This window comes from Somniosus microcephalus, unplaced genomic scaffold, assembly GCF_052327205.1.
Source record: "Somniosus microcephalus isolate GS21.2 unplaced genomic scaffold, FLI_Smic_1.0 scaffold185, whole genome shotgun sequence".
Lineage (NCBI taxonomy): Eukaryota > Metazoa > Chordata > Chondrichthyes > Squaliformes > Somniosidae > Somniosus > Somniosus microcephalus.
This window is the reverse complement of record NW_028225372.1, coordinates 6,113-28,869: the sequence shown is the minus strand read 5'-3', so window position 1 is coordinate 28,869 and position 22,757 is coordinate 6,113. Positions and strand designations below refer to the sequence as shown.

The window sequence follows — 22,757 nt, the reverse complement described above, 5'->3', positions numbered from 1 at the left end:
GGCCATCAGGACTGGTCGGGTCGGGGAGGGGACAGTCTCGGCCATCAGGACTGGTCGGGGGAGGGGCGGGGACAGTCTCGGCCATCAGGACTGGTCGGGGGAGGTGCGGGGACAGTCTCGGCCATCAGGACTGGTGGGGTCAGGGGAGGGGCGGGGACAGTCTCGGCCATCAGGACTGGTCGGGGGAGGTGCGGGGACAGTCTCGGCCATCAGGACTGGTCGGGTCGGGGGAGGGGCGGGGACAGTCTCGGCCATCAGGACTGGTCGGGGGAGGGGCGGGGACAGTCTCGGCCATCAGGACTGGTCGGGGGAGGGGCGGGGACAGTCTCGGCCATCAGGACTGGTGGGGTCAGGGGAGGGGCGGGGACAGTCTCGGCCATCAGGACTGGTCGGGGGAGGGGCGGGGACAGTCTCGGCCATCAGGACTGGTCGGGTCGCGGGAGGGGCGGGGCCAGTCTCGGCAATCAGGACGGGTTGGGGGAGGGGCGGGGCCAGTCTCGGCCATCAGGACTGGTCGGGTCGGGGCCGGTCTCGGCCATCAGGACTGGTCGGGTCGGGGAGGGGACAGTCTCGGCCATCAGGACTGGTCGGGTCGGGTCGGGGACAGTCTCGGCCATCAGGACTGGTCGGGTCGGGGAGGGGACAGTCTCGGCCATCAGGACTGGTCGGGTCGGGGAGGGGACAGTCTCGGCCATCAGGACTGGTCGGGTCGGGCGGGGGACAGTCTCGGCCATCAGGACTGGTCGGGTTGGGCGGGGACAGTCTCGGCCATCAGGACTGGTGGGCTCAGGGGAGGGGCGGGGACAGTCTCGGCCATCAGGACTGGTCGGGTCGGGTCGGGTGAGGGGCGGGGACAGTCTCGCCATCAGGTCTGGTTGGGTCGGGGGAGGGGCATGGACAGTCTCGCCATCAGGTCTGGTCGGGTCGGGGGAGGGGCGGGGACAGTCTCGCCATCAGGACTGGTTGGGTCAGGTCTGGTCGGGTCGGGGACAGTCTCGCCATCAGGACTGGTCGGGTCGGTTCGGAGGAGGGGTGGGGACAGTCTCGGCCATCAGGACAGGTCGGGTCGGGGGAGGGGCGGGGACAGTCTCGCCATCAGGTCTGGTCGGGTCGGGGGAGGAGCGGGGACAGTCTCGCCATCAGGACTGGTTGGGTCAGGTCTGGTCGGGTCGGGGACAGTCTCGCCATCAGGACTGGTCGGGTCGGTTCGGAGGAGGGGTGGGGACAGTCTCGGCCATCAGGACTGGTCGGGTCGGGTCGGGGGAAGGGCGGGGACAGTCTCGGCCATCAGGTCTGGTCGGGTCGGGTTGGGGGAGGGGCGGGGACAGTCTCGGCCATCAGGACTGGTCGGGGGAGGGGCGGGTCAATCTCGGCCATCAGGACTGGTTGGGTCGGGTCGGGGGAGGGGCGGGGACAGTCTCGGCCATCAGGACTGGTCGGGTCGGTTCGGGGGAGGGGCGGGTCAGTCTCGGCCATCAGGACTGGTCGGGTCGGGGGAGGGGCGGGTCAGTCTCGGCCATCAGGACTGGTCGGTTCGGGGGAGGGGCGGGTCAGTCTCGGCCATCAGGACTGGTCGGGTCGGGTCGGGGGAGGGGCGGGTCAGTCTCGGCCATCAGGACTGGTCGGGTCGGGTCGGGGGAGGGGCGGGTCAGTCTCGGCCATCAGGACTGGTCGGGTCGAGGGAGGGGCGGGTCAGTCTCGACCATCAGGACTGGTCGGGTCGGTTCGGGGGAGGGGCGGGGACAGTCTCGGCCATCAGGACTGGTCGGGTTGGTTCGGGGGAGGGGCGGGGACAGTCTCGGCCATCAGGACTGGTCGGGGGAGGGGTGGGGACAGTCTCGCCATCAGGACTGGTCGGTCGGGGGAGGGGTGGGGACAGTCTCGGCCATCAGGACAGGTCGGGTCGGGGGAGGGGCGGGGACAGTCTCGGCCATCAGGACTGGTTGGGTCGGGTCGGGGGAGGGGCGGGGACAGTCTTGGCCATCAGGACTGGTCGGTCGGGTCGGGGGAGGGGCGGGGACAGTCTCGGCCATCAGGACTGGTCGGGTTGGGGGAGGGGCGGGGACAGTCTCGGCCATCAGGACTGGTCGGTCGGGTCGGGGGAGGGGCGGGGACAGTCTCGGCCATCAGGACTGGTCGGGTTGGGGGAGGGGCGGGGACAGTCTCGGCCATCAGGTCCGGTTGGGACGGGTCGGGGGAGGGGCGGGGACAGTCTCGGCCATCAGGACTGGTCGGGGGAGGGGTGGGGACAGTCTCGCCATCAGGACTGGTTGGGTCGGGTCGGGGGAGGGGCGGGGACAGTCTCGCCATCAGGACTGGTTTGGTCGGGTCGGGGGAGGTGCGGGGACAGTCTCGGCCATCAGGACTGGTTGGGTTGGGGGAGGGGCGTGGACAGTCTCGGACATCAGGACTGGTCGGGTCGGGTCGGGGGAGGGGCGGGGACAGTCTCGGCCATCAGGACTGGTTGGGTCGGGTCGGGGGAGGGGCGTGGACAGTCTCGCCATCAGGACTGGTTGGGTCGGTTCGGGGGAGGGGCAGGGACAGTCTCGGCCATCCGGACTGGACGGGTCGGGTCGGGGGAGGGGCGGGGACAGTCTCGGCCATCAGGACTGGTTGGGTCGGGTCGGGGGAGGGGCGGGGACAGTCTCGGCCATCAGGACTGGTCGGGTCGGGTCGGGGGAGGGGCGGGGACAGTCTCGGCCATCAGGACTGGACGGGTCGGGGGAGGGGCGGGGACAGTCTCGGCCATCAGGACTGGTGGGGTCGGGTCGGGGTAGGGGCGGGGACAGTCTCGGCCATCAGGACTGGTTGGGTCGGGTCGGGGGAGGGGCGGGGACCGTCTCGGCCATCAGGACTGGTCGGGTCGGGTCGGGGGAGGGGCAGGGACAGTCTCGGCCATCAGGACTGGTCGGGTCGGGTCGGGGGAGGGGCAGGGACAGTCTCGGCCATCAGGACTGGTCGGGTCGGGGGAGGGGCAGGGACAGTCTCGGCCATCAGGACTGGTCGGGTCGGGGGAGGGGCGGGGACAGTCTCGGCCATCAGGACTGGTCGGGTCGGGGGAGGGGCGGGGGCAGTCTCGGCCGTCAGGACTGGTCGGGTCGGGGGAGGGGCGGGGACAGTCTCGGCCATCAGGACTGGTCGGGTCGGGGGAGGGGCGGGGACAGTCTCGGCCATCAGGACTGGTCGGGTCGGTGGAGGGGCGGGGACAGTCTCGGCCATCAGGACTGGTCGGGTCGGGGGAGGGGCGGGGACAGTCTCGGCCATCAGGACTGGTTGGGTCGGGTCGGGGGAGGGGCGGGGACAGTCTCGGCCATCAGGACTGGTCGGGTCGGGTCGGGGGAGGGGCAGGGACAGTCTCGGCCATCAGGACCGGTCGGGTCGGGGACAGTCTCGGCCATCAGGACCGGTTGGGTCGGGGGAGGAGCGGGGACAGTCTCGGCCATCAGGACCGGTCGGGTCGGGTCGGGGGAGGGGCGGGGACAGTCTCGGCCATCAGGACTGGTTGGGTCGGGTCGGGGGAGGGGTGGGGACAGTCTCGGCCATCAGGACTGGTTGGGTCGGGTCGGGGGAGGGGTGGGGACAGTCTCGGCCATCAGGACTGGTGGGGTCGGGTCGGGGGAGGGGTGGGGACAGTCTCGGCCATCAGGACTGGTCGGGTCGGGTCGGGGGAGGGGTGGGGACAGTCTCGGCCATCAGGACTGGTCGGGTCGGGTCTGGTCGGGTCGGGGACAGTCTCGCCATCAGGACTGGTTGGGTCGGGTCGGGGGAGGGTCGGGGACAGTCTCGGCCATCAGGACTGGTTGGGTCAGGTCTGGTCGGGTCGGGGACAGTCTCGGACATCAGGACTGGTTGGGTCGGGCCGGGGCGGGGCGGGGACAGTCTCGGCCATCAGGACTGGTTGGGTCAGGTCTGGTCGGGTCGGGGACAGTCTCGCCATCAGGACTGGTTGGGTCGGGTCGGGGCAGGATCGGGGACAGTCTCGGCCATCAGGACTGGTCGGGTCGTGGACAGTCTCGCCATCAGGACTGGTTGGGTTGGGTCGGGTCGGGTTGGGCCGGGGGAGGGGCGGGGACAGTCTCGGCCATCAGGACTGGTCGGGTCGGGTCGGGACGGGTTGGGCCGGGACGGCCGCGAGCAGGGCCGGAGCTGGAGGAGCGGAATTGGGTCAGTCTCTAATAATAATTTTGACTACCATGCTCTCAAATTCTCCCAACAGTTTGGGGATAGTTTAGTCAGTGTCTGGTGAAATGAGATTAACCTCGCCACGGGACTAATAGGTACTTTGACGCCATTGGTTCAATGACAGTCACCTTATGCTGATTTCTGATTGGTTGTGGCCGGGCAGTTATTTTCAATCCGCTTAAGCAAATGAGGCTCCTGTTGCATCACATTACTGTTGGGAGATTTCACTTTTATCATGGGGAGATTTTTGCAGTGAGTTTGTTCCCAGTGTTATTGCATTCAATCGAAATTAAATTCATTTTTAATAGATTAAGTAAATATACTTGCTTCCCAAGAATGATTCGTTTTTCTCCCATGTAATTGAAGGTTGCTTGAAATAACTTATAATTCAACAGAAATGATTTTTTTGTTTTAATTAATTCATAAATTAATTGCAGAAACAACATATAAGCACAAAGGAACATGTTTCCCTTTTTCCTACCCAGTTTTGCCTTGTAGGAATGTTCGGATTCCTAACTAAAGGACTGAGGTCGAGTCAGTCTATCAAAGAAACGATGTTTAATACTATTCAACAGAGTTTAATATGCAAGTGCAGGAGAACTTAGGTTACAGGTCTGTACAGTTCGATGGCTCCACGAGGACTGACTGGGGCGGCTTCCCAGGTCACGTTTTCCCGCCGGAGGATCACGTGATCAACGTGATGACGTCATCGCATTTTCGTCTCGCTCTTAAAGGGACCGCGCTATGTACATGCAACAATATAAACAAAGATACAGATTCAGCCTGTAGCTAACAAATTGTTAAAGGGAATTATGTACAGTTGATCAAAGTCCCTTAGTGGCTCTGCCACATGCACCCCCCCAGAATTATCTTTAACAGAAAAAGTCAATCGACTAGGAGGTCTGACAAGCCTGTCGGAGCAACTTCTATATTCCTGGAGTGGAAGCTGTTGGACGGTGGGCGGGCTGGCGGGTGGAAGCATTTGGTTTGGCACGGCTGCTGCAGGCGGTCGACCACGTCGTGGCGGCTGTGCAGTCTCGACAGGACGGCCGAGGTCCGGGTGTGCCGGCTTGAGACGGTCAATGGAAACGTGGTCGGGTTTACCACCGATGTCAACGGAGAAACTTCTGTCACCTGCCTCCAGTACAAATGAAAAGGGCCTGTGTAAGGGGCCTTGAGCGGATCCCGATGGGTGTCATGTCGGATGAACACAAATTCGGCGTTCTTTAGCTCTGCTGGGACGTGCGAGGTTGGGAGGCCATGATGCGACGTTGGGATTGGCGCAAAAGACTTGGCTGTTTCGCAGTGGCTGCTGAGTTGGTCGGATGCAGACCATGGCGCTGTTGGAATCGGAAGGAAGTCTCCTGGTACACGGAATGGCTGACCGTACATGAGCTCAGCAGAAGACGATTGAAGATCTTCTTTGGGTGCCGTGCGAAAACCCAACATGACCCACGGAAGCTTATCTACCCATCCGGCACCTTGGCGGCTGGCCCTCAGCGATGCTTTTAGCGACCTGTGAAAACGCTCGCACAAGCCGTTTGCCTGTGGATGGTAGGCCATGGTGCGGTGTAGCTTGGTGCCGAGACCCTGGGCCACAGCGTTCCAAAGCTCAGAAGAAAACTGTGGACCGCAGTCTGAAGAAATGTCTGCCGGAATGCCCAAACGGGCGACATTAGCGGAAGTGGTAGATGACAAAGGAACCGCCTCTGGCCATCTAGCAGTGCGGTCTACTATGGTGAGGAGGTGTGTGAACCCGTGATGGTGGAAGCGGCCCAACGAGATCCACGTTTACATGGTCAAACCGACGCTCTGGTACTGTAAAAGTGGCCAATGGAGCCTTGACATGAGGCTGTACCGTAGATTTTTGGCAGACAATGCAGGTGTTAGCCCAGTCGCGGATATCCTTATGCATACATTTCCAGACAAATTTAGACATTAATTTTTGGGAGGCCTTCATTCCAGGATGCGAAAGCCCGTGTATGGCATCAAAAACTTTGCCGTGCCAGGCAACCGGAACGATTGGGGGAGGGTCTCCCATGGAGACGTCACAGAGTAGTGTGGTGCCTGCTGCATGGAATTCAACATCAGCCGGTTGGAGGCTGGAGATGTCGGTGCGGTATGCCTGTGTTTCAGGATCGGATACTTGGTCGGCAGCCATGAGAGCATAGTCGATGCCCAGCTGGAGTGCTTGGACGGTCACGCGAGAGAGGCAATCTGCTACCAAGTTGTCCTTGCCAGCTACGTGTTGGATATTTGTCGTGAATTCTGATATGAACGTTAACTGACGTTGTTGTCGAGCTGACCACGGTTCGGTGGTCTTGGCCATGGCGAAGGTTAGTGGTCCACAAACGCAGTAAAGGGACGTCCCTCTAACAAGAAGCAGAAATGGTGGATAGCCAGAAAGAGTGCCAGCAACTCCCGGTCGAAAGTGCTGTATTTTCGTTCGTTGCGCCGTAGTTGCTGGCTGAAAAACGCCAGTGGTTGCCACGTCCCATTGACCCACTGTTCCTGTACAGCGCCGATGGCATAGTCGGAAGCGTCGGTGGTAAGTGCGATGGTGGCACCTGGCAGTGGGTGCGCCAGCATGGTCGCGTTGGCCAAAGCGGTTTTCGTGTTGTCGAAGGCGTTGTGCATTTCGACTGTCCAGGTTACCGAATCCTTGCCAGACTTGCCTTTGAGGGCCTCGTAGAGGAGCTGCATTAGCCGTGCTGCCTTAGGTACAAAGCGGTGGTAAAAATTTACCATGCTGAGGAATTCCTGCAGGGCCTTGATGGTCTGCGGCCGTGGGAACGCCGTGACTGCCTCTACCTTCGTCTGCAACAGAATTGCACCTTCCGAAGTAATGCGGTGGCCCAAGAAATCAATCTGCTGCAGGCCGAACTGACACTTGGCTGGGTTGATGATCAGGCCGTGTTGGCTGAGGCGTCGAAAGAGGGTGCGTAAATGGCAGATGTGCTCCTCTTTGTTAGGGCTGGCGATAAGGATATCGTCGAGGTAGACGAATATAAATTTAAGGTCCCGCAGTACCGAGTCCATCAGGTGCTGGAAAGCCTGTGCAGCATTCTTCAGCCCAAATGGCATCCGTAGAAACTCGAACAGGCCAAAGGGGGTAATGACTGCAGTTTTCTGGACGTCTTGCAGGTGTACGGGGACCTGGTGGTAGCCATGGACGAGGTCGACCTTGGAGAATATAGAATTTCACAAGTGGGCAGAGAAATCTTGAATATGAGGGATCGGGTACCGATCGGGAGTAGTGGCGTCATTAAGGCATTGCTAGTCGCCGCATGGCCGCCATCCGCCGCTGGGTTTCAGGACAATGTGGAGAGGCGACTGGCGAATAATCCCTAGCCGCTCCATCGTGGCGAACTCCGCCTTCGCAGCCGCGAGCTTGCCAGGTTCCAGACGCCGAGCCCGTGCGTAGACCGGGGAGCCAGTCGTAGTGATGTGGTGTTCGACACCATGTTTAGTGGCCGAGGAGAAGGTGGGCCTGGTCAGGTCCGGGAATTCGCCTAGCAGGCGAGTGAAATCGTCCGGAGAGGGCAATGTGCAGGAGACAGTGCGCGACATGGCGGTACTGCGGAAGCAAGGGATGGAGTGGAAAGTGGCCGCATTAATTAACCGTCAGTTCCTTACATCAACCAAGAGGCTGTTGGCACATAAGAAATCCGCACCAAGGATGGCTTGCGAGACCTTGGCTGTGATGAATTCCCAATGAAACCGTTGCCCGCCGAAGCACACCTGGACCCGCCATTTGCCAAAGGTACGAATAGCCCCGCCATTAGCTGCTTCGAGGGAGAGGCCGTGCCGCCCAGCCTGTATATCCAGTGCTGACGCGGGAAGGATGCTACACTGCACCCCGGTGTCGCATAAAAACCGCCGACCAGAGAGGTAATCCGTGATAGAGGAGCTTCCCTGAAATTCCCAATCGCCATCGCGGCCGCAGGACATCCCTCAGATTCGGTCCTCCTTTGCCAGGGGTGAAGGAGCCCCACCGCTACCGGCCCCGGGCGGGGTGAAGGAGCCCCACCGCTACCGGCCCCGGGCGGGGTGAAGGAGCCCCACCGCTACCGGCCCCGGGTGGGTGAAGGAGCAGTGACATCACTTGGAATGGTCACACAATGGGAGCAGTGAGGTCATCACTTGGAATGGTCACACAATTGGAGCAGTGAGGTCATCACTTGGAATGGTCACACAATGGGAGCAGTGAGGTCATCACTTGGAATGGTCACACAATGTGAGCAGTGAGATCATCACTTGGAATGGTCACACAATGGGAGCAGTGAGGTCATCACTTAGAATGTTCACACAATGGGAGCAGTGAGGTCATCACTTGGAATGGTCACACAATGGGAGCAGTGAGGTCATCACTTGGAATGGTCACACAATGGGAGCAGTGACGTCATCACTTGGAATGGTCACAATGGGAGCAGTGAGGTCATCACTTGGAATGGTCACACAATGGGCGCAGTGAGGTCATCACTTGGACTGGTCACACAATGGGAGCAGTGAGGTCATCACTGATGTAACTATCAATTCATCCAATGAAAAGCGACGAGTTAGGAAAGTAACTATAGGTTTTTATTGGCTAAATAACAGAGCCCACCCTCGTGGGTGATCGGATACAAGGAGGAATGCCAGCCAGTCGACTACCTTTATACCTGGGCAGGTAGGTGGAGTCATGGGCGGAGTCAGCAGTGGTCAGCCCAGGTATATCAGCGTGACAAGAGGCGACCTTGTATAGTGATACAACAGTGTGAACAGTGATAACCATAGAGTAACGATATAACAGTGATAACTATAATGTAACGATAGTGAACGATAAAAGTGGTTTACCACATTCACCCCTTGTTTAGATTTGAGTCCGGCGGGGTGAAGTGTACTACCAGTTCTGGTATGTCAGTCTGTCCGGAGGCCTCGTAAGCCTTTCTGATCGTCGCAGCGGCGGTGTTGCATTATCCGGTGTTAATGCTGGTGTCTGCGTGGTCGGCGAAGGCTCGTGGGGTTCCGGCATGCCGTCTACCTTGGCTGGAATTGGGGGGGGTGGGGTGAAGGTGGTGTCTCCGGAGTGCCCGAGGGTGCGAGGTCTCGTAAGGAGACTGTGTCCTCCCGCCTGTCTGGGTATGCCACATAGGCGTACTGGGGGTTGGCGTGCAGGAGGTCCACCCTCTCGACCAGGGGGTCCGTTTTATGGGCCCTCACATGCTTTCGCAGCAAGACGGGCCCCGGAGAGGTCAGCCAGGTTGGTAGCGTGGTTCCCGTAGTCGACTTCCTGGGGAAAACAAACATTCGTTCATGGGGGGTGGCGTTGATGGCAGTGCAAAGTAGTGACCGGGTGGAATGCAGCGCTGCCGGGAGGACTTCCTGCCAGCGGGAGGTTGGGAGGCCCTTAGACTTTAAGGCTAAGAGGACGGCCTTCCATACCGTCGCGTTCTCTCTTTCCACCTGGCCGTTCCCTCGGGGGTTGTAGCTGGTGGTCCTGCTTGCAGCAATACCTCTCGCTAGTAGGAACTGACGGAGTTCCTCGCTCATGAAGGAGGAGCCCCGGTCACTATGTATATAGTTTGGGAACCCGAACAAGGCGAAGAGGTCGTTCAGGCATTTAATGACCGTGGTACTGGTCATGTCTGGGCAGGGGAAGGCAAAGGGGAAATGGGAGTACTCATCAACAATGTTGAGGAAGTACACATTACGGTCAGAGGACGGGAGGGGCCCCTTAAAGTCGATGCTCAGGCGCTCGAAGGGGCGGGTGGCCTTGATCAGGCTTGCTCTGTCCGGCCTAAAGAAGTGCGGTTTGCACTCGGCACAGGTCTGGCAGTTCCTGGTCATGGTCCTGACCTCCTCGATGGAGTAGGGCAGGTTGCGGGCCTTAATGAAGTGGTAAAGTCTGGTGACCCCGGGGTGGCAGAGGTCGTTGTGGAGGGTCTGAAGTCTATCACTTTGCGCGCTGGCGCATGTAATTCGTGACAGAGCATCGGGGGGTTCGTTCCGCTTACCTGGCCGGTACAAGATATCATAATCATAGGTGGAGAGCTCGATTTTCCACCTCAAGATCTTGTCATTCTTGATTTTGCCCCTCAGCTTGTTATTAAACATAAAAGCGACCGAACGTTGGTCGGTGAGGAGGGTAAATCGTTTGCCTGCCAGGTAGTGCCTCCAGCGTCGTACCGCCTCCACAATCGCCTGGGCCTCCTTCTCGACCGACGAGTGTCGGATCTCAGGGCCCTGTAGGGTCCTTGAGAAGAAGGCCACCGGTCTCCCCTCCTGGTTAAGGGTGGCGGCTAGGGCGAAGTCGGATGCATCGCTCTCGACTTGGAAGGGGATGGACTCATCCACTGCGTGCATTGTGGCCTTGGCAATGTCTCCCTTAATGAGGGAGAAGGCTGCGCACGCTTCCTCCGTAAGGGGGAAGGATGTGGACTTCATGAGGGGTCTGGCTTTGTCCGCATAATTGGGCACCCATTGGGCATAGTAGGCGAAGAGCCCCAGGTTTCTCTTCAGTGCCTTTGGACAGTGGGGGAGGGGTAGCTCCATGAGGGGGCGCATTCTTTCGGGGTCGGGGCCGATGACTCCGTTCTCTACTACACAGCCGAGGATGGCAAGGCGCGAGGTGTTAAACACACATTTATCCTTATTGTAGGTGAGGTTGGGCCGTACGGAGGAATCTCTCCAGATTAACATCGTGGTCCTGCCGGTCGCGGCCGCAGATGGTGACGTTATCTAGATAGGGGAACGTGGCGTGCAGCCCGTTCTGGTCAACCATCCGGTCCATCTCCCTTTGGAAGACCGAAACCCCGTTGGTGACGCCGAAGGGAACCCTAAGGAAGTGGTAGACGCGGCCGTTCGCCTCGAAGGCTGTATACTGGCGGTCCTCAGGGCGGATAGGGAGTTGGTGATAGGCCGACTTAAGGTCGATGGTGGAGAATACCCGGTACTGCGCAATCTGATTGACCATATCAGATATGTGGGGAAGGGGGTATGCGTCCAGCTGGGTGTACCTGTTTATGGTCTGGCTGTAGTCGATGCCCAGGCGGTTTTTATTGCCGGTCTTAACGACCACGACCTGGGCACGCCAGGGGCTGGTGCTCCCCTCGATGATGCCCTCCTTCAGGAGACGCTGCACCTCAGAGCTAATGAAAGCTCTGTCCCCGGCGCTGTACCGCCTGCTCTTGGTAGCGACGGGTTTGCAGTCGGGGGTGAGGTTAGCGAACAGGGAAGGTGGCGGGACCTTGAGGGTGGATAGGCCGCAGGTGTTACGCGGTGGGCGGTTTAAAATCTGCTGGTTGTCGACTGTGAGTGGGGGGAGGGGTCCGCCGTATGCTAGCGTAACGCTTTGGAGGTGGGATTGGAAGTCTAGGCCTAGTAGGACGGCAGCGCATAGCTGGGGCAGGACGAGGAGTTTAAAATTTTTATACTCCGTACCCTTAACCGACAGGGTCACAACACAGTAGCCGCTGATGTCTGTGGCGTGTGACCTCGATGCCATCGAGATCCGGTTGCGCGTTGGCAGGACAGGGAGGGAGTAGTGGCTCACCGTGTCTGGGTGGATGAAGCTCTCCGTGCTTCCGCTGTCGAACAGGCAGGTCGTGGCGTGGCCGTTTACTTTGATGTCCATCATCGACTTGGACAGGTGATGCGGGCGGGCCTGGTCCAGTGTGACGGAGGCTAGTGTATAGCTGAGCGTGTTGTTGTAGTCTGCGGTTGAGGCGGTAGTCGGGTCTAGAGGCACGGTGGCGGTCGGGGGTGGTGGGTAAAATGGCGTCTCCCACGAGTCGGGACAAGCGGGAGCAGAGAGGAGGAGCTCGGGAGAAAACCCGGCGACCAGCGAGGCCCGAGACCAGTCGGGAGCAGTGTGGTGAGACCGGTATAAAAACCGCAGAGAGGCGAGGCCCGAGACCAGTCGGGACCAGTCGGGACCAGCGAGGAGGAGCTCGGGAGAAAACCCGGCGACCAGCGAGGCCCGAGACCAGTCGGGACCAGTGGGAGCAGTGTGGTGAGACCGGTATAAAAACCGGAGAGAGGCGAGGCCCGAGACCAGTCGGGACCAGCGGGAGCAGCGAGGAGGAGCTCGGGAGAAAACCCGGCGACCAGCGAGGCCCGAGACCAGTCGGGAGCAGTGTGGTGAGACCGGTATAAAAACCGGAGAGAGGCGAGGCCCGAGACCAGTCGGGACCAGCGAGGAGGAGCTCGGGAGAAAACCCGGCGACCAGCGAGGCCCGAGACCAGTCGGGACCAGTGGGAGCAGTGTGGTGAGACCGGTATAAAAACCGGAGAGAGGCGAGGCCCGAGACCAGTTGGGACCAGCGGGAGCAGCGAGGAGGAGCTCGGGAGAAAACCCGGCGACCAGCGAGGCCCGAGACCAGCGGGAGCAGTGTGGTGAGACCGGTATAAAAACCGGAGAGAGGCGAGGCCCGAGACCAGTCAGGACCAGCGAGGAGGAGCTCGGGAGAAAACCCGGCGACCAGCGAGGCCCGAGACCAGTCGGGACCAGCGGGAGCAGTGTGGTGAGACCGGTATAAAAACCGGAGAGAGGCGAGGCCCGAGACCAGTCGGGACCAGCGGGAGCAGCGAGGAGCAGCTCGGGAGAAAACCCGGCGACCAGCGAGGCCCGAGACCAGTCGGGACCAGCGGGAGCAGTGAGTCGGAGCCCGGTATAAAAACCGGAGAGAGGCGAGGCCCGACCAACTCAGCAGCGGGGAGAGAGGTAAAAAGTAATCAGTGTGTGACGTCACCAGGGAGCAGGTAGGTGATTGGTTGGTGAGTATTTCTCTTTTTTCAATACAAGCTTGAATTCTGTGGTGTTAAATTTCTGTGGTGTAGTGGGGATAGTTGGTAAATAAAGCGCCCTAGAGCATACCTGTAACTGGGGTATTGAATAAATTTTTAAAGTAATTAAAGGGGTAAGTCATGGCAGGAGAGTTCAGACCCGTGCTCTGCTCCTCCTGCTCCATGTGGGAAGTCAGGGATGCTGCCAGTGTCCCTGATGACCATGTGTGCGGGAAATGCATCCAGCTGCAGCTACTTGTAGACCGCATTGCGGCGCTCGAGCTGCGGGTGGATGAATTTTGGAGCATGCGCGATGCTGAAAGGCTCGTGGATAACATGTTTAGCGAGTTGTGCACGCCTCAGGGTAGGGCAGCACAGGGGGTGACCATCAGGCGGAGCAACAAAGGCAGGCAGGTAGTGCGGGGAACCCCTGCGGACATCCCCCTTTCAAACAAGTATACCGCTTTGGATACTGTTGAGGGGGATGACTCACCAGGGGAAGGCAGCAGCGGCCAACTTCCTGGCACTGGGGGTGCTCCTGCTGCCCAGGAAGGGGGGAAAAAGAGTGGGAGAGCAATAGTGGTAGGGGATTCTATAGTAAGGGGAACAGATAGGCGTTTCTGTGGCCGTAGACGTGAATCCAGGATGGTTTGTTGCCTCCCTGGTGCCAGGGTCAAGGATGTCACTGAGCGGCTGCAGGGCATTCTGGAGGGGGAGGGAGAACAGCCAGTGGTCGTGGTCCACATTGGTACCAACGACATAGGTAAAAAGAGGGATGAGGTCCTGCAGCAAGAATTTAGGGAGCTAGGTGAAGGATTAAGGAGCAGGACCTCAAAGGTTGTAATCTCTGGATTACTCCCGGTGCCACGTGCTAGTAAGTATAGGAATAGGAAGATAGAACAGATGAATGCGTGGCTAAAGGGATGGTGCAGCGGGGAGGGCTTTAGTTTCCTGGATCACTGGGTCTGCTTCTGGGAAAGGTGGGACTTGTACAAGTCGGACGGTTTACACCTGAACCAGGGGGGAACCAATATCCTTGCGGGGAGGTTTGCTAGCACTGCTGGGGAGGGTTTAAACTAACTTGGCAGGGGGTTGGGGTACAGAGTGGAGCTATAGTAGGGGGTGATTTACAGCCAAATACAGAGGGAAAAACAAGTCAGCTGGGAAGGCAGAGCAAATATGTGAAGGCAAAAGAGAATATGGCAGGGCTGGAAGGCATTTATTTTAATGCAAGAAGTCTTGCAAATAAGGTGGATGAACTGAAGTTGTTGTTGAACACATGGGAGTACGATATTGTTGCTATCACGGAGACATGGTTGAGGGAGGGTCAGGACTGGCAGCTCAATATTCCGGGGTATAGAATCTTCAGGCGAGACAGAGGGGGGTGTAAAAGGGGAGGGGGTGTTGCAATATTAATTAAGGAGTCAATTACTGCTGTAAGGAGGGATGATATATTAGCAGGTTCCTCTAATGAGGCCATATGGGTAGAACTTAAAAACAAAAAGGGGGCAAGCACTTTGCTGGGAGTGTACTATAGGCCCCCAAACAGTCAGGGGGAGATAGAGGAACAGATATGTAGGCAAATCTCAGAGAAGTGCGAAAATAATAGGGTAATAATAGTGGGGGATTTCAACTTCCCCAATATAAATTGGGACAGTCAGAGTGTGAAAGGCTTAGAGGGTGCAGAATTCTTAAAGTGCATCCAGGAGAGCTTTTTGAGCCAACATGTAGAAAGTCCTACAAGAGAGGGGGCGGTACTGGACCTAATTCTGGGGAATGTAGCCGGGCAAGTGGTGGAAGTGTCAGTAGGAGAGCATTTTGGCGACAGTGACCATAATTCGGTGAGATTTAAGGTGGTCATGGAAAAAGACAAAGACGGCCCGGAAATAAGGGTTCTAAATTGGGGGAAGGCCGATTTTAATATGATAAGGCAGGATCTGGCCAAAGTGGACTGGGAGCAGCTGCTTATAGGAAAATCCACATCAAAACAGTGGGAGACTTTCAGAAGGGAAATAGAGAGAGTACAACGCCAACATGTTCCTGTAAAGGTCAAGGGTGGGACCAACAAGCAAAGGGAACCTTGGATGACAAGGGATATACAAAAATGCATTAGAAATAAAAGGGGGGCTTTTGGCAGTTACAAAAGACTAAAGACAGAAGAAGCCCTAGAGGAGTATAAAAAGTGCAGGGGCATACTTAAAAAAGAAATTAGGAGGGCGAGGAGGGGCCATGAAATAACACTGGCGAGCAAAATAAAGGAAAATCCTAAGATGTTTTATAAGTATATTAAGGGCAAGAGGATAACCAGGGAAAGGGTAGTGCCCATTAGGGACCAAAGTGGCAATCTGTGTGTAGAGCCAGAGGATGTAGGCGGGGTTTTAAATGATTTTTTTGCATCTGTGTTCACTATGGAGAAAGACGATGCAGACATAGAAATCGGGCAAGGGGACTGTGACATACTTGAACATATTAGCATCGAGAGGGAGGAGGTGCTAGCGGTTTTAGCGGGCCAGAAAGTGGATAAATCCCCAGGCCCGGACGAGATGTATCCCAGGCTGCTGTGGGAGGCAAGGGAGGAGATTGCAGGGGCTCTGACACAAATTTTCAGAACCTCTCTGGCCACAGGGGATGTACCAGAGGACTGGAGAACAGCTAACGTAGTACCATTATTCAAGAAGGGTAGCAGGGATAAACCAGGGAATTACAGGCCAGTGAGCCTAACATCTGTGGTAGGGAAATTATTGGAAAAAATTCTGAGGGACAAAATTAATCTTCACTTGGAGAGGCAAGGATTAATCGGGGACAGTCAGCATGGCTTTATCAAGGGTAAATCATGTCTAACAAATCTGATCGAATTTTTCGAGGGGGTGACTAGTGGGGTGGATGAGGGAAATGCTGTGGATGTGGTTTACATGGACTTCAGTAAAGCTTTTGACAAAGTCCCGCATAGGAGACTGGTCAAGAAGGTAAGAGCCCATGGGATCCAGGGTGCCTTGGCGCGTTGGATCCTAAACTGGCTGAGTGGCAGGAGGCAGAGGGTGATGGTCGAAGGTTGCTTTTGTGACTGGAAGCCTGTGTCCAGTGGGGTACCTCAGGGATCGGTGCTGGGTCCCTTATTGTTTGTGATCTACATAAATGATTTGGATGAAAATGTAAAAGGTATGATTAGTAAGTTCGCAGATGACACGAAAATTGGTGGGGTGGTAAATTGCGAGGAGGAAAGCCTCCGGCTACAGGACGATATAAACGGGTTGGTCAGATGGGCGGAGAAGTGGCAAATGGAATTTAACCCTGAAAAGTGCGAGGTGATGCATTTTTGACGGACAAATAAGGCAAGGGAATACACAATGAGTGGTAGGACCCTAGGAAGTACAGAGGGTCAGAGGGACCTTGGTGTACATGTACATAGATCCCTGAAGGCAGCGGAGCAGGTAGATAAGGTGGTTAAAAAGGCATATGGGATACTTGCCTTCATTAGCCGAGGCATAGAATATAAGAGCAGGGAGGTTATGATGGAGCTGTACAAAACGCTGGTGAGGCCACAGCTGGAGTACTGTGTGCAGTTCTGGTCGCCTCACTATAGGAAGGATGTGATTGCTTTGGAGAGGGTGCAGAGAAGATTCACCAGGATGTTACCTGGGATGGAGCGCCTCAGCTATGAAGAGAGGCTGGACAGGCTGGAGTTGTTTTCCTTGGAGCAGAGAAGGCTGAGGGGGGACCTGATTGAGGTGTACAAAATAATGAGGGGCATAGATAGGGTAGATAAAGAGGAACTTTTCCCCTTAGTAGGGGGGTCAATAACAAGGGGGCATAGATTCAGGGTAAGGGGCAGGAGATTTAGAGGGGATTTGAGGAGGAACTTTTTCACCCAGAGGGTGGTTGGAATGTGGAACTCAATGCCTGAAAGGGTGGTGGAGGCAGGAACCCTCACAACATTCAAGAAGCATTTGGATGAGCACTTGAAATGCCATTGCATACAAGGCTATGGACCAAATGCTGGAAAATGGGATTAGACTGGACAGGGATGGATGGGCAGCGCAGACACGATGGGCCGAAGGGCCTCTTTCTGTGCTGTAAAACTCTATGACTCTATGAGGTTGGACAAAATGGCGGAGAAGATGGCTGCCCCCATAACTCACATGAGGCACTGCTGGTGTCGGTTGCCTGGATCAAAGATGGCCGCCCCCATGACTCACGTGTGGGGATGCTGGCCTCTGTGGCCTTGATGGAAGATGGCCGCCCCCACAGCTCGCATGAGGCACTGCTGGCCTCTGATGATCCACCTCTGCAGGCCTTGGCGAAGTGGCCTTTCTTCATGCAGTTTGAGCAGGTAGAGTTCCTGGCTGGGCAGCGCGCCATCGGGTGTTCCGCCTGGCCGCAGAAGAAGCAGCCGGCGGCCCGATCGCGGGGGTCAGAGGTCGCAGCCGGTACCGGGGGTGGCGGTCCCGATCGGCTCCGGGACGCCGACACTGAGGTAGGTCCCGGGGGGGGGGGGGGGGGGCGGGGTGTGCTGCGGGGGGTATTGGGGTCGGTCCCGAGTCCCAGGGTCGCAGGTTACAGTACCTTGAGTATGCCTCGAGGTCCCGATGGGCCACTTCTAGGGAGCGAGCGAGGGCTGCAGCTTTGTCCAGGTCGAGGTCGTTTGCTTCCAGTAGTCTTTGCCGTGAGTAGTCGGACCGCAGGCCTTTCACGAAGGCATCGCGGACATTGTCTTCAGTATTTTCTGCCGCCGTTACCGCTTTAAAGTTACAGTCTCTGCCGAGTGCTTGCAGCACCTGTAAAAATTCATCCACGGTCTCTCCTGGCTGTTGCGGGTGGGATCTTAGGAGGTGTCTGGCATACATGGAATGTACCAGGCTCAGGTACTGTCGTTTCAGCCGGTTGATGGTGTCCTCGTATGTTTTAAGGTCCCGGATGAGTGCGAATACTTTAGGGCTCACTTGGGCGGTCAGAACTCTTAGCTTGGATCTCTGAGGCACGCCGGATTCTCCCAGGTAGGACTCGAAACAGCTCAGCCAGTGTTCGAAGTCGAGGGCTGAGTTTGCAGCCTGTGGGTTTAGATCCAGGTACGGTGGTCTGAGGGCTCGCAGCCAGGCCGGCTGCTGTGGCTGTTGTAGCTCGGCGTCTGACGGCTGCTGTGGCTGTTGTAGCTGGGCGTCTGGCTGGTCGTTTGACTGCTCGCTTTGCTGCTCAGGGAACGACATTTTAAAATTTAGCCAATAAAATTGATATAAGTATCAATTCAGCCAATGAAAAGCGACGAGTTAGGAAAGTAACTATAGGTTTTTATTGGCTAAATAACAGAGCCCACCCTCGTGGGTGATCGGATACAAGGAGGAATGCCAGCCAGTCGACTACCTTTATACCTGGGCAGGTAGGTGGAGTCATGGGCGGAGTCAGCAGTGGTCAGCCCAGGTATATCAGCGTGACAAGAGGCAACCTCGTATAGTGATACAACAGTGTGACCAGTGATAACCATAGAGTAACGATATAACAGTGATAACTATAGTGTAACGATAGTGAACGATAAAAGTGGTTTACCACAATCACTTGGAATGGTCACACAATGGGAGCAGTGAGGTCATCACTTGGACTGGTCACACAATGGGAGCAGTGAGGTCATCACTTGGACTGTTCACACAATGGGAGCAGTGAGGTCATCACTTGGACTGTTCACACAATGGGAGCAGTGAGGTCATCATTTGGACTGTTCACACAATGGGAGCAGTGAGGTCATCACTTGGAATGGTCACACAATGGGAGCAGTGAGGTCATCACTTGGCATGGTCACACAATGGGAGCAGTGAGGTCATCACTTGGAATGGTCACACAATGGGAGCAGTGACGTCATCAGTTGGAATGGTCACACAATGGGAGCAGTGAGGTCATCACTTGACATGGTCACACAATGGGAGCAGTGAGGTCATCACTTGGACTGTTCACACAATGGGAGCAGTGAGGTCATCACTTGGACTGTTCACACAATGAGAGCAGTGAGGTCATCACTTGGAATGGTCACACAATGGGAGCAGTGAGGTCATCACTTGGAATGGTCACACAATGGGAGCAGTGAGGTCATCACTTGGCATGGTCACACAATGGGAGCAGTGAGGTCATCACTTGGAATGGTCACACAATGGGAGCAGTGAGGTCATCACTTGGACTGGTCACACAATGGGAGCAGTGAGGTCAACACTTGGAATGGTCACACAATGGGAGCAGTGAGGTCATCACTTGGAATGGTCACACAATGGGAGCAGTGAGGTCATCACTTGGAATGGTCACACAATGGGAGCAGTGAGGTCATCACTTGGAATGGTCACACAATGGGAGCAGTGAGGTCATCACTTGGAATGGTCACACAATGGGAGCAGTGAGGTCATCACTTGGAATGGTCACACAATGGGAGCAGTGAGGTCATCACTTGGAATGGTCACACAATGGGAGCAGTGAGGTCATCACTTGGAATGTTCACACAATGGGAGCAGTGAGGTCATCACTTGGAATGGTCACACAATGGGAGCAGTGAGGTCATCACTTGGACTGTTCACACAATGGGAGCAGTGAGGTCATCACTTGGACTGTTCACACAATGGGAGCAGTGAGGTCATCACTTGGAATGTTCAGACAATGGGAGCAGTGAGGTCATCACTTGGAATGGTCACACAATGAGAGCAGTGAGGTCATCACTTGCAATGTTCACACAATGGGAGCAGTGAGGTCATCACTTGGAATGGTCACACAATGGGAGCAGTGGGGTCATCACTTGGAATGGTCACACAATGGGAGCAGTGAGGTCATCACTTGGAATGGTCACACAATGGGAGCAGTGACATCATCACTTGGAATGGTCACACAATGGGAGCAGTGAGGTCATCACTTGGACTGGTCACACAATGGGAGCAGTGAGGTCATCACTTGGAATGGTCACACAATGGGAGCAGTGAGGTCATCACTTGGAATGGTCACACAATGGGAGCAGCGAGGTCATCACTTGGAATGGTCACACAATGGGAGCAGCGAGGTCATCACTTGGAATGGTCACACAATGGGAGCAGCGAGGTCATCACTTGGAATGGTCACACAATGGGAGCAGTGAGGTCATCACTTGGAATGGTCACACAATGGGAGCAGTGAGGTCATCACTTGGAATGGTCACACAATGGGAGCAGTGACATCACTTGGAATGGTCACACAATGGGAGCAGCGAGGTCATCACTTGGAATGGTCACACAATGGGAGCAGTGAGGTCATCACTTGGAATGGTCACACAATGGGAGCAGTGAGGTCATCACTTGGAATGGTCACACAATGGGAGCAGTGGTGTCATCACTTGGAATGGTCACACAACGGGAGCAGTGAGGTCATCACTTGGAATGGTCACACAATGGGAGCAGCGAGGTCATCACTTGGAATGGTCACACAATGGGAGCAGTGAGGTCATCACTTGGAATGGTCACACAATGGGAGCAGTGAGGTCATCACTTGGAATGGTCACACAATGGGAGCAGCGAGGTCATCACTTGGAATGGTCACACAATGGGAGCAGTGAGGTCATCACTTGGAATGGTCACACAATGGGAGCAGTGATGTCATCACTTGGAATGGTCACACAATGGGAGCAGTGAGGTCATCACTTGGAATGGTCACACAATGGGAGCAGTGAGGTCATCACTTGGACTGTTCACACAATGGGAGCAGTGAGGTCATCACTTGGACTGTTCACACTTCCACACTCAGTCCGCGTCTTGTTCCCTGCAGTAACTCCAGCTGTTTTTTTCCGGATGAACTGAACTGATTCCCCCACAGCCTGAAACAGATTAAAGATTAAACAGGAAATAAACAGATTGAACAACAGTGTAAATAACCGCGAGACTGGGGGTAATATTTCAATAATAATTACAGACAAATATTACCCAGAAAAGTGACTGAATCCCATTGATATTTTATTTATTACATTAAACATTAACACAAACACTCACTCGATCCGCTCCAGACTCCTGCAGGTCAGTATGAGGCGGCGGAGAGCGGGGACAGATCGGTCTGTGAAGCAGTTAGATCCCAGGTCCAGATCCCTCAGTGAGTGGTTTGTACTGAGAGCGGAGGCGAGATCCTCGGCACAAGAATCTGTGAGACCGACTTCATCCAGCCTGGGGATCAGAGAGAGAAATAACCGGAATCAGAGTCAATCCCCAGAGTTTATTAATAACACTATTACTGATACTAATAATAATGTTCAGTGTCAGACATCCAGTTATTATAAACACAATCTCACACAGTCTGGTACTTACATCAGTTTCTGTATTTTACAGTCCGGGTTCCTCAGAGCCGCAGACAGTAGTTTCACTCCTGAATCTCCCAGTTTATTACAACTCAGGTTCAGATCCGTCAGTGAGCGGTTTGTACTGAGAGCGGAGGCGAGATCCTCGGCACAAGAATCTGTGAGACCGACTCTCCATAGACTGGGGATCAGAGAGAGAAATAACAGGAATCAGAGTAAATCCCCAGAGTTTATTAATAACACTATTACTGATACTAATAATAATGTTCAGTGTCAGACATCCAGTTATTATAAACACAATCTCACACAGTCTGGTACTTACTCCAGTCTCTGTATTTTACAGTCCGGGTTCCTCAGAGCCACAGACAGTAGTTTCACTCCTGAATCTCCCAGTTTATTATCACTCAGGTCCAGATCTGTCAGTGAGCGGTTTGTACTGAGAGCGGAGGCGAGATCCTCGGCACAAGAATCTGTGAGACCGACACGACCCAGCCTGGGGATCAGAGAGAGAAATAACAGGAATCAGAGTAACTCCCCAGAGTTTATTAATAACACTATTACTGATACTAATAATAATGTTCAGTGTCAGACATCCAGTTATTATAAACACAATCTCACACAGTCTGGTACTTACATCAGTCTCTGTATTTTACAGTCCGGGTTCCTCAGAGCCACAGACACTAGTTTCACTCCTGAATCTCCCAGTTCATTATAACTCAGGTCCAGATCCGTCAGTGAGCGGTTTGTACTGAGAGCGGAGGCGAGATCCTCGGCACAAGAATCTGTGAGACCGACCATACGCAGACTGGGGATCAGAGAGAGAAATAACAGGAATCAGAGTAAATCCCCAGAGTTTATTAATAACACTATTACTGATACTAATAATAATGTTCAGTGTCAGACATCCAGTTATTATAAACACAATCTCACACAGTCTGGTACTTACATCAGTCTCTGTATTTTACAGTCCGGGTTCCTCAGAGCCACAGACACTAGTTTCACTCCTGAATCTCCCAATTGAAAGCCATTCAGCCTAAAAACAAACAGAGAGAGAAACAAACAGAATCAAAGCCCGGATCTGATATACTTTTCTCTCTGGGATATTACAGCAATCACTGAAAGTACTTCAGGAAATTAATCACCCGGTTTTCCCCATCGGCGACGGTCGGGCGGGGGCGGGGTCCGGTGGAGGGTCGGCGGAGGGTCGGGCGGGGCCGGCGGAGGGTCGGTGGAGGGTCGGGTGTGTCCGGGGTCGGGGGTCGCGGCCTCGCTCTGGGGAATTGGGGGAAGCGGGTTTGATGACACACATTGACTTTGCCCATTGTGCTCTGTGTTCTACAGTATTGAGGTTCTACAAACACTGACATCAGCACAGAGGAGCTCGGCTGCACCCAGGCTCTCCCAGAACTCCCTCTAGATGATTACTGAGGGAGCCACAGCCCGCAGGGAGGTTCTCTTCACTTCCAAGGGGCGGAAGAGACCAACACAGCCTGGGTGCACATTGCACCGTGGGGCTCAAGCAGGGATG

At 55.7% G+C, this 22,757-nt stretch overlaps 1 protein-coding gene across 1 annotated transcript; it reads right to left on the bottom strand.

Moving 5' to 3' along the window:
• Positions 1 to 18,212: 18,212 nt before the first annotated feature.
• On the bottom strand, positions 18,213 to 22,028 carry LOC147082079 (NACHT, LRR and PYD domains-containing protein 3-like). Its single transcript, XM_085980461.1, has 5 exons — positions 21,864 to 22,028; positions 21,552 to 21,722; positions 21,240 to 21,410; positions 20,931 to 21,098; positions 18,213 to 20,758 (listed from the first exon to the last, which is right to left on the bottom strand). The coding sequence occupies exons 1-5, from the start codon at positions 22,025 to 22,027 to the stop codon at positions 20,671 to 20,673; spliced, it is 762 nt and encodes a 253-aa protein (XP_085836587.1). The 5' UTR covers position 22,028; the 3' UTR covers positions 18,213 to 20,670.
• Between the last annotated feature and the right edge of the window lie 729 nt (positions 22,029 to 22,757).